This window comes from Mastigoproctus giganteus, chromosome 13 (assembly GCF_048544385.1).
Source record: "Mastigoproctus giganteus isolate SK-2022 chromosome 13, ASM4854438v1, whole genome shotgun sequence".
NCBI classification, from domain to species: domain Eukaryota; kingdom Metazoa; phylum Arthropoda; class Arachnida; order Uropygi; family Thelyphonidae; genus Mastigoproctus; species Mastigoproctus giganteus.
Window position 1 is genome coordinate 117419099 of NC_143587.1, and position 16894 is coordinate 117435992.

Consider the following 16894-nt stretch of genomic DNA (forward strand, 5'->3'; position numbering starts at 1 on the left):
AAATAAATAAAAAATATTATGTACTATTAATGTTTTATTTCCAATAAAATTTTAATATAATATATGTATAATATAATTAATAATAATCACAAAGTTTTGAACTAATATGTTCAACTAATTTGTTGGGGTTTTGCGTGGGCTCTTCAGAAGTCGGGGCCCGGTGCGCCCGCCGTTAAATCCGCCTCTGCACATTCCCTAAAGCAAGTCGAACTATATTACATAAATACGTATCCTCTGAAGTCCAACGATGAAACTTAAAGAATTCTTATTCTAAAGGAACGTTTCAGTGTATTTAAGTACACCATTCTTGTGATTCCAATTCCATTTCTCGAATATCGAGAAGTGGAATTAAAATGAAGGAATTTATTACCTTCCTAGTAATAACCTTGGATACTGAGTTCTGTTGTTTTCTCTTCAGGCATGGCTTGGGGAAATCAAAGAGCATGCCCATAATGACGTTGTCATCATGCTTATCGGCAACAAATCTGACGTGAATGGCGACAGAGAAGTGAAATTCAGTGATGGGGAAAGACTTGCTCAGGTACGTTGCAACTCTTTGATATATATCTTGTTTAGGTCATTAACTCGACATTGATCGCATTCATCCACAATGAAAATCAATATATTTCCCTGGGCGTTGTAGATACAAGAAAATTTCAATAATATCTATTGGATCAGTTTGTTGTTACAGTGGAATGTTTCAAAAGCTACTTTACACAGCACAGATAATGTCGCTTTCATATGCGAAAGAAGGTACAAACATAACAACGGTATTCTCTGTCACACTTGTCTGTCCAATAGCTTACATCTTTATTATCATTGCACGTAATATTTTTTATTAATCTACTAAGAGTTTCTTGTGGTATTCCCCATTAAAGGTCTCCAGAAGTTTGCAGACATTCGTTAAACAAAGTGGTGGTAGAAACAAAGTGGTGAATCTAGAAGTTGTTTGGTACAGGGATAGTTTGCATGTCAACAACAAATTCCTTTTCCTTTCGTTTTCAAATTCTTCTCGCATCACTAATGTCTTGCACTGCCGTTACTCTACAACCTTTCATCATCGCCTCTAAAGGCCATTAGCCACACATCGCCGAAAATGGTCATAAATCAACCTACAATTAACTGTTGCTTACGACATCATTTTACATACTCCTATATTATGTCTTCAATAAATTTGTATTCACCTAAAATACCGTGTAATTAAAACCAATGACCCAGTGCTGCCTTGGGCTGCTATTCAACCAAATATTATTCGTGCAGAATACAAGAAACCCAATTTCCATTGGAGATGGGTATGATATGGGTGTCATTCAGTTAAGAGACGTGTAGTAAGATGACATGCAGGAAGTTTCCAGAGATGACGGTAAGCTTAAACGAAAGTTCAGTGGAAGTTGGAGATGCGCCTGAGGAATTTGTTGCATTTGCAAAGAGGAAGATTACTTCGGATCTCTGAATAATCATTACAATCCAGATTTAATGATTTTTTTCGCATGCACAGGATGAGGCAACTGTCTTAAGATGCCAACTGGAAAAGGTCGTGAGAGGTTTATTGTTTAATTATAAATAATACAGTACAAAGGCAACCATGAATTACTGCAATAAAATAGTAGTTACAATGAAGGTAAAACTCCTCTGTCCGCGGAGGTCGTACAGAGTATAAACGAAAATTTATTTATTAAAATTACATTATCCATTTTTCCCTTTTTTTTTCCTTAATGTGCTTACAAAGAATCCTCCGTGGCATTTTAGTCGCCACAGTACGCTGAAGTCTGCCACTCGCTTGGAGAGATCTGGGTTTGATTGCCGCCGAAGGCAGACGGAATTTCTTCAAGTCCACTTCAACCGAAGCTGTAGTGAGCAGATCTCAAGAGGAGGGAGTTGAGTTTTTAAGCCAGCAGCAACGTGCAAATCGGCTTGCGAACACACTACTACAGACTGGGAACCTAGACTGAAGAGAGGACAGTAAAATAAATAAGGCGCAGTTCTCACTCTTATAAATGATTCCAGAACTAGAGGCCATAAATTCAAATTACGGTAGAAGTTTAGACTGTATTGTAAGAAATTTTCTTTTGGTCAACGAGTTGTTTGCTCAGAGCTTGCAGAAATTCAAAGGTCAGCTGGACAGCTACCTACGTGAGGAGGAAAACACATTTAGTCTATTTTCTTTATTTACATTTTATATATATATTTTTTTATTTCTGTTGTTATTCTTGATTTATTTATTACTTTTAAATGTCCTCGTGGGTAATACAGTTGGTAGAATCGCCGTCCTCCCCACACCGGGTGGAAAAGACCCGAGTTTAAATTCCGTCAATGATGCAAGGAATTTTTATAATTGGCTAAGTTTGTCGGTTTCAGGGGAAATTAGCATGTTTTTTTTCTCCTGGAAAAAAAAATTAGTTTTTCGCCAACAAACAGCGCCTAAAACCCTACAAAATTCAACCAATTTTCAAATATTTTATTATTGTGTTTATTATTATTTATTTCTTTTTTTTATGATGCAGCAAAAGCCTGGCTTCTTTGTATCATATGGTTAATACTATTAAAATTAACATTTAACTTACTCGATCTATTCAAAGTCTTAAACATCTCAATTCAGATCTCCTCTCTGGTGCCTATTTTCCAGACGTTCCAATTTGCAGAACTGAAGTGTTTCTTGGTAAGAGTACCCTTCATTACCCTCACTAATTTCATTAATCTTCTCTGCACCCGTTCCAACAGATCTACATCCTAAAATCAGGCTTCTAGAGCTGTAAGCAGTACTAAAGATGTGGCCTTACCATTGCCTTCATACAATGGCATAATTACCTCCTTATTTCCGCCGAAAAATTCCTGTAATATCATTGATTAAACCCACGAATTGTTCGAACAGTCAGTCTTCATTGCTCAGAGTACTTCGTGCCTGACTGCGCAATTACTCCCAGGTCTTTTTTTCATTCTCCACTACCGTAAGTGTGGTACTGTAAGGACCCATCCTTACAATAATAATTTAATAAAGTTTTGTTAAATATTGGAAGAATTTATTGTAGTGTAAATAGTTAGTTTTCAGCTCAAATATCATGGGTTAGGAAACACTGGAATTTGAAGGTTATTCCAGACACTCCCAGTTAGTTATATCTCGGTTGTAAAGGATTCCTTAAGCGAGTCAGTAAAAGTAATGGATCGAAACAAATCCCACTTAAGACAGGAGCATATACTCTATAGAAAGGGCACTGAGTGCGGGAGTGGCCCTCTTAAAAATTTCACGGTGCGACTCTAGCAGGTGTGGGCGACGTAGTAATGGATGTGATTGTGAGGTCACAAAGAAGGCCTGAAACTTTCTTAGTTGACAGGAACTTACGTTTTACCTTCTAGAATGATCTCGTAATTTCTAGTCCAACGGAAGTTCGGACATAAAGGATGAAAAAAAAAAAAAACACGCCCACGGAAATGAAAGGAGACGAATAAGAATCACGAAGGAAAGGATGTGGAAGTCAACGATTGGCCAGGAAGAAAGCGGAGGGATTTTTGAGAGAACGTAGAGAAGGGTCTGAAAGAAAAAAATTGATACTGAGCAGATTCGAGGAGTTGAGTTTTGGGGTGATTCGGAAAGAGTCGTGGTCTAGTTTGGGTGGTGGATGCAGTCCAGGGCAGATGGAAGTAGTAGCGGGAGAATTGTGATAAGAACTCTAGGTAAAACTAGAGTAGGAAGGAATGTTCACTTGTAGATATTGAAGCAGTATGGAGGGAGAAAGGAGAAACACACTCTGAGAATTCTAGAGGTAAAAATCAAATGAGCTGTCGAGCGACTGGCCTACTCGGAAAACACCTCAGTCCATGGAAAAAAATGCAGGCTAGGAAAGAATATAGGATCCTGAATTAAATCCAGCCGCGTAGTACCCAGTAGGGAAACATCAGAAAAATTACCGTGATCCCCGGATGGACGACCTTCTGCATTCCAGTCCACGCCTAAGACAGACAGGAACGTAAACCGAGCAAGGAGAAAAGCCCAGAAAATCACGTAAGTGTTAGGAAGTTTTCTGAGAATAAATGAACCTAAATTAGTAAGGGCAGGACTATAGGAGAATGCTATATAGTTATGGAAGGATGTCTAAGTGATAAATATATATATAAGTGTACTGTACTAATGTAATACATAAAGAAAGATAATCAGACTAGAGGGTGGCATAAGAGTAATGTAATTAAGGTGTAAGTAGTATATAATTGGAAGTGAAGTTCTGTATTAATGTTTGATAGAAAGAAATGACCTATTAAGTAATTAAGAATTGTTAGCGATTGGGTAAAGGTTTCCTAACTAGTGTAAAGTTAAAAGTTGAATTTGGAATTATTGTTAATGTTGATTTAAGGTGAATATATCTGATTGGAGTATGATTTGATTAAACAGGTAGGCTATTAAGGAGTTGTGGAATTAATTGATTGGAAGGGTACGATTTAATTTGGTTGATTAATGTTGACTGTTAACCTGGTTATAAGGAAATGTTTGATTGAATAAATGTACTTTCCTTACAATTTTGGAAAACGAACCCTTAATGAATTTGTTAGCCAGCTCATTGACTGATAGTAGGTCGTTCATTTATATGGACTGTTTAGGAGTAGAGAGAGAGGAATTGTGTGAGGTGAATACCATGACCTATCGAAGCCTATGTAGAACATGAAGAGACACAATGTTATAATATATAAGATTATGTATTAAAAATGGATAATTGTTGGTGAAATGATTGATTTGATATCACGATTATATACACATTTAAACGTTAGTATGATAACAAATCTCCAACTAAATATTGTATTCAGTTAAATGTTATTGCAATCTTCTTATATATGATATGTCAATAAACAATGTTATATTCTACATTCATGTGTGTGTGTCTGTCATTCCGAAACTCAGCCAGTCCAGTGTAAGAATACCTAATATAATTGAGGTCCCCTTGAGTCTGGGATTTTCTGAAATCAATCAAGTCAGGTGTTAAAGTGGGAGGGGTTAAACAAAAAAAAGGGGATAAAAAAATATATATATATAATAAAATAAATATAAATTAATACAATACAAAAGAGAAGATACAATAAGATAACACGTAAATTCCATCCCCCACAGTACCATACAGTTGGTATGCTAGTCTAGGATTACTACTATCCAGATGAAGTACCTTGCATTTGTCAATGTTAAACTTCAACTGCCACTTCTTAAGAATATCTATCTAATTTTTCTAGATCTTGTTACAGTAGCATACCCTGATTACTTTCATTAACCACCCTGCCAATCTTCGTATAATTTTCAAACTTAGACACCAAGTTTGATATGCCTTCATCAGTATCAATAAATATTAAAAACAAAAGTGGGCCCAGCACTGAACTCTTGAGGGCTACACTAATAAAATTAGGCCAAGAAGAGCAGTGCCCATTGATAACCATCTTCTGCCACTCAACCATCTTGGTTCATAGCAGTAATCTTTCCATAATGTCACATTGTCTCAATTTGTACAGCAGTCTCAAGCAGAATAACACCAATACTTTTCTGATATCTTAAGTATATGATGTCAACATATTATTTTTTGCATCCACTTCCTCTATTACTGCGTCAAAGTGTGCAAGCAAGCTGGTCAGACAAGTTCATCCCTTAACAAATTCATGCTGTGATTTCCATACAACTGCATTCCTGTAATACTTCCTATAATAGTTTTTAACAGTGACGCCATTATTTTCTCTGGAACAGAAATAAATGTTCAGTTCACATCCCCCCCCCCCTGTGAATTGGGGAGACATTAGCGCATCTCCAATCTACAGAGACCTCCCTTGAATCCAAGTATGCTCTCATAATTATGGCTAAAGATTTCCCTATCTGTTTTTCTCTCTTAATATAATTGGACAGATTTCATCCACCCCAGTGACTTATTTACTTTTATCTTCAACAGTTCCTCTTAGTATTTACAAAATCATTCGGCGCCCTGTTAGGATTTGATAAACTTCTGGCATCCCCTGATCTAAAGAATTCGTTACGTGTGATTGTAAATGGAAAATACCACTCAGTTTTGCAACAACAGGGCTGACAAAACTAAATAGGCATTTCTTCAAATCTAGTGTTACATGTCACAGCGTATTCATCCTACATGAATACGCTGTGACATAGTGGTTCCTTTATCTGGAGTTTCCTAATGCACGAAAATCCTGGTTTCTTGTCCAACACAGCAAAAGAATACACGATTTCAGAGAGAATATACTGACGCTTGATTAGTTGCATTGGCGCTTAACATTCTCAATTACAGTGTTAACATAAAGAAAAGCATAGATTTTCTTTGCCAGAGACTTCTTGTACTCTGCCTTCACTTGTCTAACACCCTTCGTAACCTGGTTGCGGACAAATTTTACGTACTTGTAGGTTACTCCATAACCTCTATTTATACGCATTCCACGTATTTTATTTATTTTATCATCTGCCACAAGTCTCGTCAGTTCATCTGGCATCTATTTAGTCTTGAATGCCTCATGCTTGCTTTGAAAAAGATTAAACTATATTAAGGGACTTTTTCTTTGTAACTGAATACAATCTTTCTTTGTCATTTTCTTAAAAAATGGTTGCTCCTTTAAATAAATAGCTAAGTTTACTAAAGTAGTAATACAGTAATAATAAATTTAGGTCTGCTTTAATAATAAAATGAGGACTTGTCTCTGCTGGGCAAACAATGAGAATAATTCCACAATTTTTACTATTCAACTGGTAAATATAACTTTCTTCAATAAAAGAAGTACAGTATTGTAAAGAGTCGTAAAATTCAGGAGCTGGAAACACGACAAAACTGGCGCCACCTATCTGTCTATTTCTGCAAGTAAGTTATTCCAATTATTGCAGTCCAATCAAATTTCTTCTTCTAGGCATAATGCTGTTCATTTCCAATCTTTTCTCATTATTCTTTCGTATTACTCCAACCTCATTACTCCAACTCCACATTAATCTCAGCCTAACGTTTCTCGACCGGCTGGTGTGCAACAACATACGATGCTGTTCTTTCATGGAACTGAACATTGCGCAGGCATTTCTTTTCTGTTTCTGCAGAAGTAAATGGATTTTTTGATAAATATCCCCATCCTTTAGTAAATGTTTATTTTGTCAGAGCATGTTTTATACTTTTTCCTACTTTCCTTTTCGCATTAGATTATACATTTATATTTCTTTTCCGTTTATGTATTGGGGGTTTCTCATTCCGATTTATTTCCAGTGCATTAAGATATTTTTAAAGGTTTCCAAATTGCATCTTCTGAGAAATATCACTGAAAAATTCTACCGGCCAGTTTATTACTCATGAACAAATACGAGTTACTTAACATTAGGCGTAATAATTCATATGGCGGTCCCCACTAACGATAGTCCATGAAGTCAGGATGGTTAACATCAAGTAAATTACACGGTGAAGTTTAATTAACCATACAAATTTTAATTTCCCTCAGACAGCAAATAGAAATATTACACTAAAATCTAAAAACAAATCACTTACGTCATCAGTTTTTAATGAGAGGATATCAACTTCATATCATATCATAACATGTGATATGAGAACTTCATATCACGGTCAATTTGTAAGTCTTGGATGAGAATTTTTCAGGACTTTTTCCCACAGAAACCGGAGTTTTCATCCCATAAAACAGGGAACCGCACTGAGGAATTCACACTATTTACAGACATTATATACTGAATCCGTAGCTACCTTAACATTTATTATAAACAACCTGAACTACCTGCCCGTTCTAGCTTCCCGGATCACTTGATTCTCTTTTCAATCCAAACTTTGCCCTTTTCTATGTACCCTATCACTACAGTCGAGATCTCTTCTTCCAACTAGCGTGGGCCATACTTATCACTTTTATTTCCATCTCGTAACATTTTCTCATGATTACATCAAACTTGCATTATGTTAAAACTTCTGTTATCTGCTAGCATGAAGTTTTTATTAGTCTTAATTCTTTAATAACAAGAATCACAATTTAATGACACCCTCTCTGAAATGTCTATTAGGTTACCAAACTTCTTATTCCGAAGGGAATAATTCATTTATTCTGCATGACTTCCTTAGTTACTAATTTTAATCCCGTCATACACCTTGTAATACTGATAAAATTCCTGATATGAAACATGGGTATCGTACATTTTTAGCGATACAAGCCATAATTATCATAATTAATCATAATTATCGATACAAGCCTTTCGCTTATTATAAAATTATGCATGAATAGCCACTACAAATTTACATGGTGAAAAAACGACGTCTCCAGTATTTAATCGATTTGCAGTGATATTAAAGTAACTTAGCAAAGCAAACAAGAATGTAGTAGGTTGCGCATCAGCACGTTACGGACATTCAGTACTACTGTACTACTGGGCGATGCGCTGCAACACGCGGCAAATCTCTATTAAAGTGAATGCAGAAATGTATTCAGAATTTTAATTCATTGAAAATATTTTTTTGCATAATATATTAATGATTAGTAAATACATCAGTCCAGCTTAAATCTTCAATATATCAAAATTTTCAATTGTCATTATTGGTTATTGTCGCCTCCCCCCACAAATAAATATTTCATCACCATTTCGAACTCGAACAGCACAACAGGTGGAGAAACCACCTGTCACTCGTTCGGAGAGGTTTAAGTTCGATTCATAGGATGGAGGAATTCCTGAAATTGTGTGCAATCGAGGCTGTAGTTAGCCAATCTCATTTGGAAGGAGTATTTATCTCGTGAATTATTCCTGGTTTTTCACGCGCATGTTGTGCGGGCTGAAAAACTAGGAAATTCTGTTCTAATGAAAAATCAGAAAATTCTATTTTGAAAAGAGCCTGTTCCGAACATTAAAACAAGTCGCTATTCTCTACAATACTACCGTTTTCTGACGGGTACATTCGGTGACGGGCCAATCCAATTCATTCGAAACAGCCACGATTTCCCTCAAGCTAAGGACATCGAAAGTGTATAGTCCAAGGCCCAAACATTGGCATTATTAAAAACGTGGTTCTTCTTTGTCTTACATCAAAATTTAATGTCAATTAACATTATTCACTGACGTATTAAATCACCTCCACACCTCAGCCAAGCACACTGTGGATATTTCAACCTTATTCACATATCAGTAGAAAACTCACAAAATGTTTCAACTCGAAAGTATCAGCCTGATTAACGGCCGCTCCAATCTTTTATATTCTCCTCAGCACCCTGCGACTCCAAGGACGGTCTTGACAATTTCTACAAGTCGGATTACGATCCTATTGCCATATCCTTGCACTTAACCGCACCCAACTTTAACATCCACGGATCCTAAAAGATAAATGCGATTACCGCGCCTAAATTCATTGATCCACCACTACTATCGAAAATTATGGAGCGAAGAAGACCGTCAACATCGCTCCTCTTTCGAGAGAGTGGTGGATACTCACATTAAACAACAGCTTCCAAGAAAATTAATTATACCGTGTAGAAGACGGAAAGAATCAGGAGTAGTTCAAGATTAGATTGCCTTCTCAAGAGCCGGAGTAGTGTTCGACCATTAGAAATAGGCTGAGATTAAAAAAGATCTCAATGCGACCCCACAAATAGACAAATCTTTTTATGATACAGAATCTACAGAAATTCCTAAAGCCCTGAATTTCTAAAATCTTGATGGACAATGTTGCGCAGTTCTAGAGCCCTGCGACACCAACATATCTAGGTAACTTACCCAGATACGTTGGTGTCATCAACCGATATGCTAGCCATCATTTGCATCACCAGAGATGTAAGTCATAATTGCTATAAAAGGATTACCTGCCTACCACAACGGCAGCCCTGATACTATGCTACAGTTCTTAATAAAAATGTCTCAGCACGCTATTTTCTCCTTCTCTGGAACATATACTGCGAGGCTCCATCCTAAATGTCAATCAGCAACCCTCGTTAAACAATTCAGGCAAATCTCTCACTCATATAGCATATTGAAACTCATGAAGAAGATATTCCTTCAACCATCACTAAGAAGAACATAGCCGCATAGCTACAAGCCACTAACCAGATCATGCCCAGAAACCTCCAAAATTAACTATGACATTCCGAAAGGTCTAGTTACCAACTTAACCTCCATAAGCAGTGCCTTTCTCAGCATTAAGCAAAAGCAAAGATAGCTATCACAACATCGACCAGGAAGCTGCTTTCAACACTAGATATCTACCTACTAGAAAACTATTTCCACATAAAGGTGACATACTGTGGTTTATCAAAGCCCTTTTTCTCACAGAAGTTCTCTCCTTAGGACTGATCTGCATGTAATCTGAAGAAAGATCACTCGCCCTGACGAGTGATCTTTCTCGCAAAAACATTCCCAAAAAAAATATTTCCAAAGTACAGTAAACGTTCTCTCAGAGATATTGTTTACAGCAGTCATTGTTCCTTTTGTGCCTATGCAGAAACTTCATCCTTCTCCCCAGAAAAGAATAACCTCATAACATGACAATGGAAAGATGCCTCGTTTTAACCGCCAAAATGACTGTCGGAATGATTTCGGAACAAAAAAAAAAAAAAATTAGGAACTGATCGACGGGAGAGTCCCTCAATCTGGACCGAAGTAAATTCTCATTCCAACAGGGTTGCTCTTTCCGATTGCTTTCTCCCGAGACAGATACTTCACGATTTTATGGACTTGAAATGCCGATGATTCCGAAAGGTCTAGTCAGATCCTAAACAGAAATTTTGAATCCCATCACTATAGTGGAATTCTTCCACCAGCACAGACCTTAGTTCACCAAGTGACCGAGGAGTTACTGTCGGCGTGCAGTGGGACACCAAAAAGCGTCCCACTCATATTCGATCAGATTTAAGTCTGGTGTTCGTGCTGGCCACTGCAGTCGTCGGATATCTTCAGTTTCAAGATATTCTCCTCTACCAGTTGAGCTCTATGTGCAGTGGCGTTTTCGTGCATGAAAAGAAAATTATGGGCCAACCGCACCCCTAAAACATAGAACATAGGATTAGTAGCACAGAGGATCTGTTCTCGTTACTTCTGCGCAGTTCCGGTCCCACTAGCAAAAACATGAAAAGAGGTGCGGCGGCCCTTTATTATTATTCCGCCCGAAGCAAGAACATCGCCTCCACTGTAAATGTCCCTTTCCCTGATGTTGGAGGGATGGTACAGCATTCCTCGTTGTCTCCAGATGAAACAACATCTAGAATCTGTCTGTTGGCTAAAATGGGACTCATCAGAGAACAGAACTGTATCCCATTTGTCAGGGCTACAAATTACATGTTCATGGCAACAGTTTCGACGATTAACCCAAAACCACCGATTTCATTAACCCAAAATGTATCTCATTAACCCAAAACCACCGATTTCGGTAGTTTTGGATTAATGAGATACAAGTCACTGGCTTCCTTGGGTAGAGTCCAATTAAATTGAGCCTTCTTAACACAGTCCAGTTGGAAATATTTTCACCGGCGGTCGCAGCAACTTCAAGAGACAGCTGATGCCAGGACATCGGACCACTATCTGGTGTTTACGTAGCCCTAGGGCGACCTTGGTCAGCTATTCTTGTAATGGCTCCTGTCACTACCATAGTGCCGAGATGGGGGGGAGAACCCCCTGGTGCTTATACCCTAAACACACAGTGCCGAGACGACACAACGTGGCACCTCCGCCTGAGACTGCAGTCTTCAAGTCGTCCAACTGCCCGCCATCTCAAGGAATCATCTAAACGACGATAATTTGGCACCTTGAATAGTGGAGATGTGGCTATCTCGCTGAGAAAGCCAAAAAAACCAGAATGAAATGTGGTTCCAACACATGTTTTTATATGTATGAATAATTTGCATAATATGTAAAGTGGTGGATCGATTTTTATTGCATATTCGGAATTCGCATGCCAGGATGCCTATCATATCAAATATTCGCCTTTGGCGACACTGTTCACAATAAAATATTCATGATAAACATTTTGTTCTGTTAATTTTGTCCAGAATGTATTTATATAATATTTAAAATTTAGATTGTATTAATTATATACTAGTCAAATTGACAAATCTCTTTTGATTAAAAGAACCGCGCTTGAATATCTGTCAAGACTAGGCAAATGTAGAGGAGCGTGCCCTTGGTCGAATTCGAAAGAATTGCTCAGAACAGAGAAGGGTTTTTGTAAATATAATTTGTTTCTAAGAAGTCATGTCAAAGTCAGCCGTTTATGGATCTGGATGTGGTAAGTAGGTTGACTTGCACTTGATTCACTCATCTGAATTTTCCAGTATTCTAACTCAAGGAATTCTCTCTCTCTCTCTGGTAACGCTATGGTACAGAACTGACATCCTTATAAGATATTTCTAACTTTTCGCTGTTACTGAACTCTTCAGGACCATTATCCCCTGCTCTCCCCACCCCTTTCCAATTACAAAGCACTACTCAAAAGTATTTCTGGAATTTTTTTCTTGTTTAATTTTGATCAATATGAAGCTAAGCAGAAGCAATAATTAAGTGTGGGAACATTAGGAACATAATGACTAATAACTGGTCGTTGAAGCTGTTATATATCTACCATAATTTTAAGCTATAATCCATTTTTTTTTAATGGTACAATAACAAAACGGGTGAAGAAATGCTGTCCTAAAATACCGAACTCAGACACATGCACGTGTGTGTGTGTGTGTGTGTGTGTGTAAGATTGATGGTAAAGAGAAAGGAGAATGGTCTGTGCGGAAGCTAGCACATACGTAATTAAACTGCAGCCATGAAAGCAACTGGTTGGAAAATCTTTTAATTAAGAAAACGAAGCCCGTATCGCAAATATGCCTTTCAGCTCCGCGTGCTTAATTTCTGTAGCCACTGCTACTCTTCACGTAATCCAAGAATTTTAAGTCATAAAAGCCATTGTTTAATAACAAGTCAAGACTCAGTGGTTTCCAACCTTTTTTTAATAATGGCACCCCTAAGTAATTTATTTTATTTTGCGGCACCCCTCACTCAATTTTCTGCCCTTTGGATCCGATTCTCTCACTGTATATATATATATATATAACATTAAAAAATATATATGTTATATGATATTTATTATAATTATAATTATAAAAATTACATTTCATAATATAAATTATATATATATATATAGTATATAATTTTATTCTTTATACAAAGTTCTCAGTTGTGCTTATATTGTTGCAGCAATCAGTCGGGCTAAATATCATCCAGCCTGGATTCAACCAAATTACGGTTTAGACATACTCCCTTAATGGTCGGCCAGCTTAATAGTTATTTATTGGCTTTGTACTTAATTTTAACTTAAAGTAATTATCCATTATTATGGACTTTTTTGGGTCACGGTATACAGACAGATGATAACAGAAACCGATAGCTCAGCCTAACATGGGTTGGATATTTTTTGGGGTTTAGCCCTCGACAAAGTCCCTTGCAAAATGCCTTTCCCAAGTAAGGCTTATTATATTAATTATCTTAGTATTATATATGTTGTTTCATGTATACCAGGGATACAGTTGGCTTGAGGCTGCATCGATTTTCAAACCATGGAGGGCACTTACACTAACTTATCTAATTGCGGCATATCTAACGTCCGATGTAATGTTCTATCGCTCGATGGCATTAATCGGTTCGTTCTATATTTAACACTTAATATTTAAGATTTAATTTTATAATTTAAACTCTGTAATATTATGATTCTATATATATACACACACACACACACACACAGGGTGATTCACTACCAGTGCGACAAACTTGCAGGAGGTGTAGGGGGCACAAAGACGAATCGGAATCACATAGCATTGCAGGATCTGAAATGCCTTCATCATGAGGTAGAGGACGTTGAACGGGAGGTTGCGTGAACAGCGATCCCGCTGGAAGTCAGCATTTGCGAACCGGTTCCCGAGGCAGTAGGATGGACGAGCTGCGGACTGTAACGGGTGCGCCGCTCTGCGCTTGTACCAGGTACCTTTCCCGCACAGGCGTGCTCCTCATCATACGATTTTCCCACGTGTGCACGGAAGGTTATGAGACTGGTTGTTTCACGAGAGGTAACATGAATCGAGAGCGAACGACGAGGATGCCAGACAATGAGGAGAATGTCCTACGTCTTGCAGAAGGCAATCCGAGTACGAGTACTCGAGCGATAGGCCAACGATTGGGTATTTTCCAATCCACTGTATGGAGGATACTGTCAACAAACCAAATGAGTTCATACCATCTGCAACACCTCCAATCATTGGAGCCTGCGGATTATCCACTCCGGAGGACTTTTGCTACTTAGTTTCTTCAACAGAAACGGTTCGCAAATACTGACTTCCAGCGGGATCGCTGTTCACGCGACCTCTCGTTCAATGTCCTCTACCGCATGACGAAGGCATTTTGGACCCTGCAATGCTATGTGATTCCGATTAGTCTTTGTGACCTCTACACCTCCTGCAAGTTTGTCGCACTGGTAATGAATCACCCCGTATATATATATTCCTGAACCACCCCTTCTATATATATATATATAGAAGGGGTGGTTAGGTCCTTCGATCGGTTCGCCTTTGCGACGATTTGTCTAGCGATTGAAATGCAGTGATTCCATGACCATTACTAGCCTCGTGGGCCTCCGTCGATATGGGGGGATAATGGTCAGTCTATTATTTTGTTACTTTGTTTTATTTTAGTAGTTCGTTTTAGTCCCGTTTTGGTGATACCTTACAAGGGGGTTGCCGCTAAATTATTACATAATTGGCTTTATATTTTAAATTTAAAAAAGATTTATTATTAATTGGGTTTAATTGAACTTCTAAATTATTTGGAGACTTTCGGCTACAAATTCAGTCTTGTTACCTTTACTTTTCCCTTCCCTGTTGATTTAATTTTTATGTTAATTTTTCGCTCTTATGTTAATCAGCTGACATGCTACTGGGGTATGTATTAATTTAATTTTTATATTAATTATCGATTATATATATATATATATTGTATAAAGAATATATTTACACAATCATTAATGAATGCAATTCAAATAGCAACATCCTGGCATTTAGACATCAACAATAGCTCCAACGAGGGAAATAAACGGGTAATAATAACTAGGCGGTTTTGCTCGCAAACCCTCGCATATTCTTTTCTACGTAAAATGTAGAGGTATGACGGATTAAGTCAAATCTTTTCTACGTAAAAGACACCTGTCAAAACGCACTGATCGATATCTAATCAGGATATGACCTATGTAATTATTTACATGTGCATTTGTAGTAATGAACTTTCCCTACCCACTTGTACCACGTAACCCGTATCCCTCTTCTCCCACTGGCTACCCCACTCCCACCACGCGGAAGGCATTCTCAAGGTCGAATAAATATCACTATGTAATTATTTACCTGTGTTTACATAGGTCACTTAGGAAAAGGCCTTTTGCTTCGGGTTCCATAATGCTTGAAGAATATTGTTGCATCCGAAAGAGCAGGACTAAACTATTTAACTAAAAATATTTACAAAATACTAAACTACTTACAAATATTTACAAAATACTAAACTATTTACAAATATACCAAGCATATCGGGACAATGGGTCCCTTCATCAGCTGACATTAATATACAAAAAACGTTACAATGGAACACCAAATGATATCTGGTATGGTCATGTATTAGACAGTGAAGCATGTGCACGAGGTTGGTGAACGCTATGGAGGCAGTTGTCTTGTAGTGCGTTGAACGTTGGCATGCATCCCACATACACGCCCTAGATTGTCAACAACAAGTGTCTGATTCTGCCCAGTAACCCATTTGTGTTCCATTTAACGTTCACGAACCTTCACTGTCTGTCTAATACATGACCATGCCCGGCATCATTTGATGTTCCATTGTAACGTTTTTTTGTATGTTAATGTCAGCTGATGAAAGGACCAATCGGCCCAATATAATAGAGGTATGATTGTGAATTGTTTAGTTTTTTATGAAATATTTTAGTTCTTTTGTAAATATTTGTATAGTTTTGTTATTATTCGTATAACGTATAATAATAACATTATACTAATATATTAACATTATACCGCACTGATCGAAATCTAATCAGGAAATGACTGGTAATTATTTACCAGTGCATTTGTAGTGACGTAATTGCCCCGCTCTCTTTTGCCATTGGCTCGAATAAATGACGTATTGTCCCACCTCGTCTCTCATTTGCTCGAATAAATATCACTAGGAGGAAAACTTTTTTAATGTATAGAGAGATAATGCATAAACAAGTCAGTTGATATATGTTATATTTCAGGCTCGTTAGCAAACAGTAAAATTTAATACTGTATTTATAACAAACAAATAAAAAAAATAAAAAAAATAAAAAACAAGCAAAAAACGACTTTTATGCGCGAACCGAGAAGATTTCGTTTCTGCACACTAGCTGCAGCGGAATTAACTTACATGCACACGTAAGTTAATTCCGCTCGGTTTCTTAACAGAGAAAACTAATATTTTCTCCCTTATGAAACCAGGAAGCCGAATAATGCTCAGAGTTCAGACCATATTGACCGCGGTCACTTACTGGGAAAGCAAAATTTCCAAACTACCCATTTCAGGAGCCAATATTTAGTGGTATGGACTTCCTTGTGGTGGGGGGAAGCGAAGCTCAAATTTGTGGTCTATACAGATTCTTAGTCACGAAGTATTTACATGCGAAAGTAGGATATCTTACATTGAGTTCATATTTTTTTCAACGCAGAGCGAAAAACAAACTTATGATTTGTTCAGTGTGTTGATAACTAAAGAACTCTCTGAGTTCGGCAATAGGATACATGTATAAATTCCTGCAGCCACCGATCTACTTGTTAATGAAGTTGATTATTATAAAATAAACAAGTCTATGGCAAAAGCTCTCAAGCTATGAAAGCTATATAGAGCTTTCATAGCTTGAGGGTACATGTCGAG

At 37.4% G+C, this 16894-nt stretch overlaps 1 protein-coding gene across 1 annotated transcript in view; it reads left to right on the forward strand.

The window, feature by feature from the left end:
* LOC150076388 (ras-related protein Rab-37-like) overlaps positions 1 to 16894 on the forward strand; it is a 213801-nt gene that overhangs the window by 183618 nt on the left and 13289 nt on the right. Inside the window, exon 6 of the mRNA XM_090387096.1 lies at positions 419 to 541. Within this exon, the coding sequence (XP_090243222.1) occupies positions 419 to 541 (123 nt within the window). The remainder of the gene's footprint in view (positions 1 to 418; positions 542 to 16894) is intronic.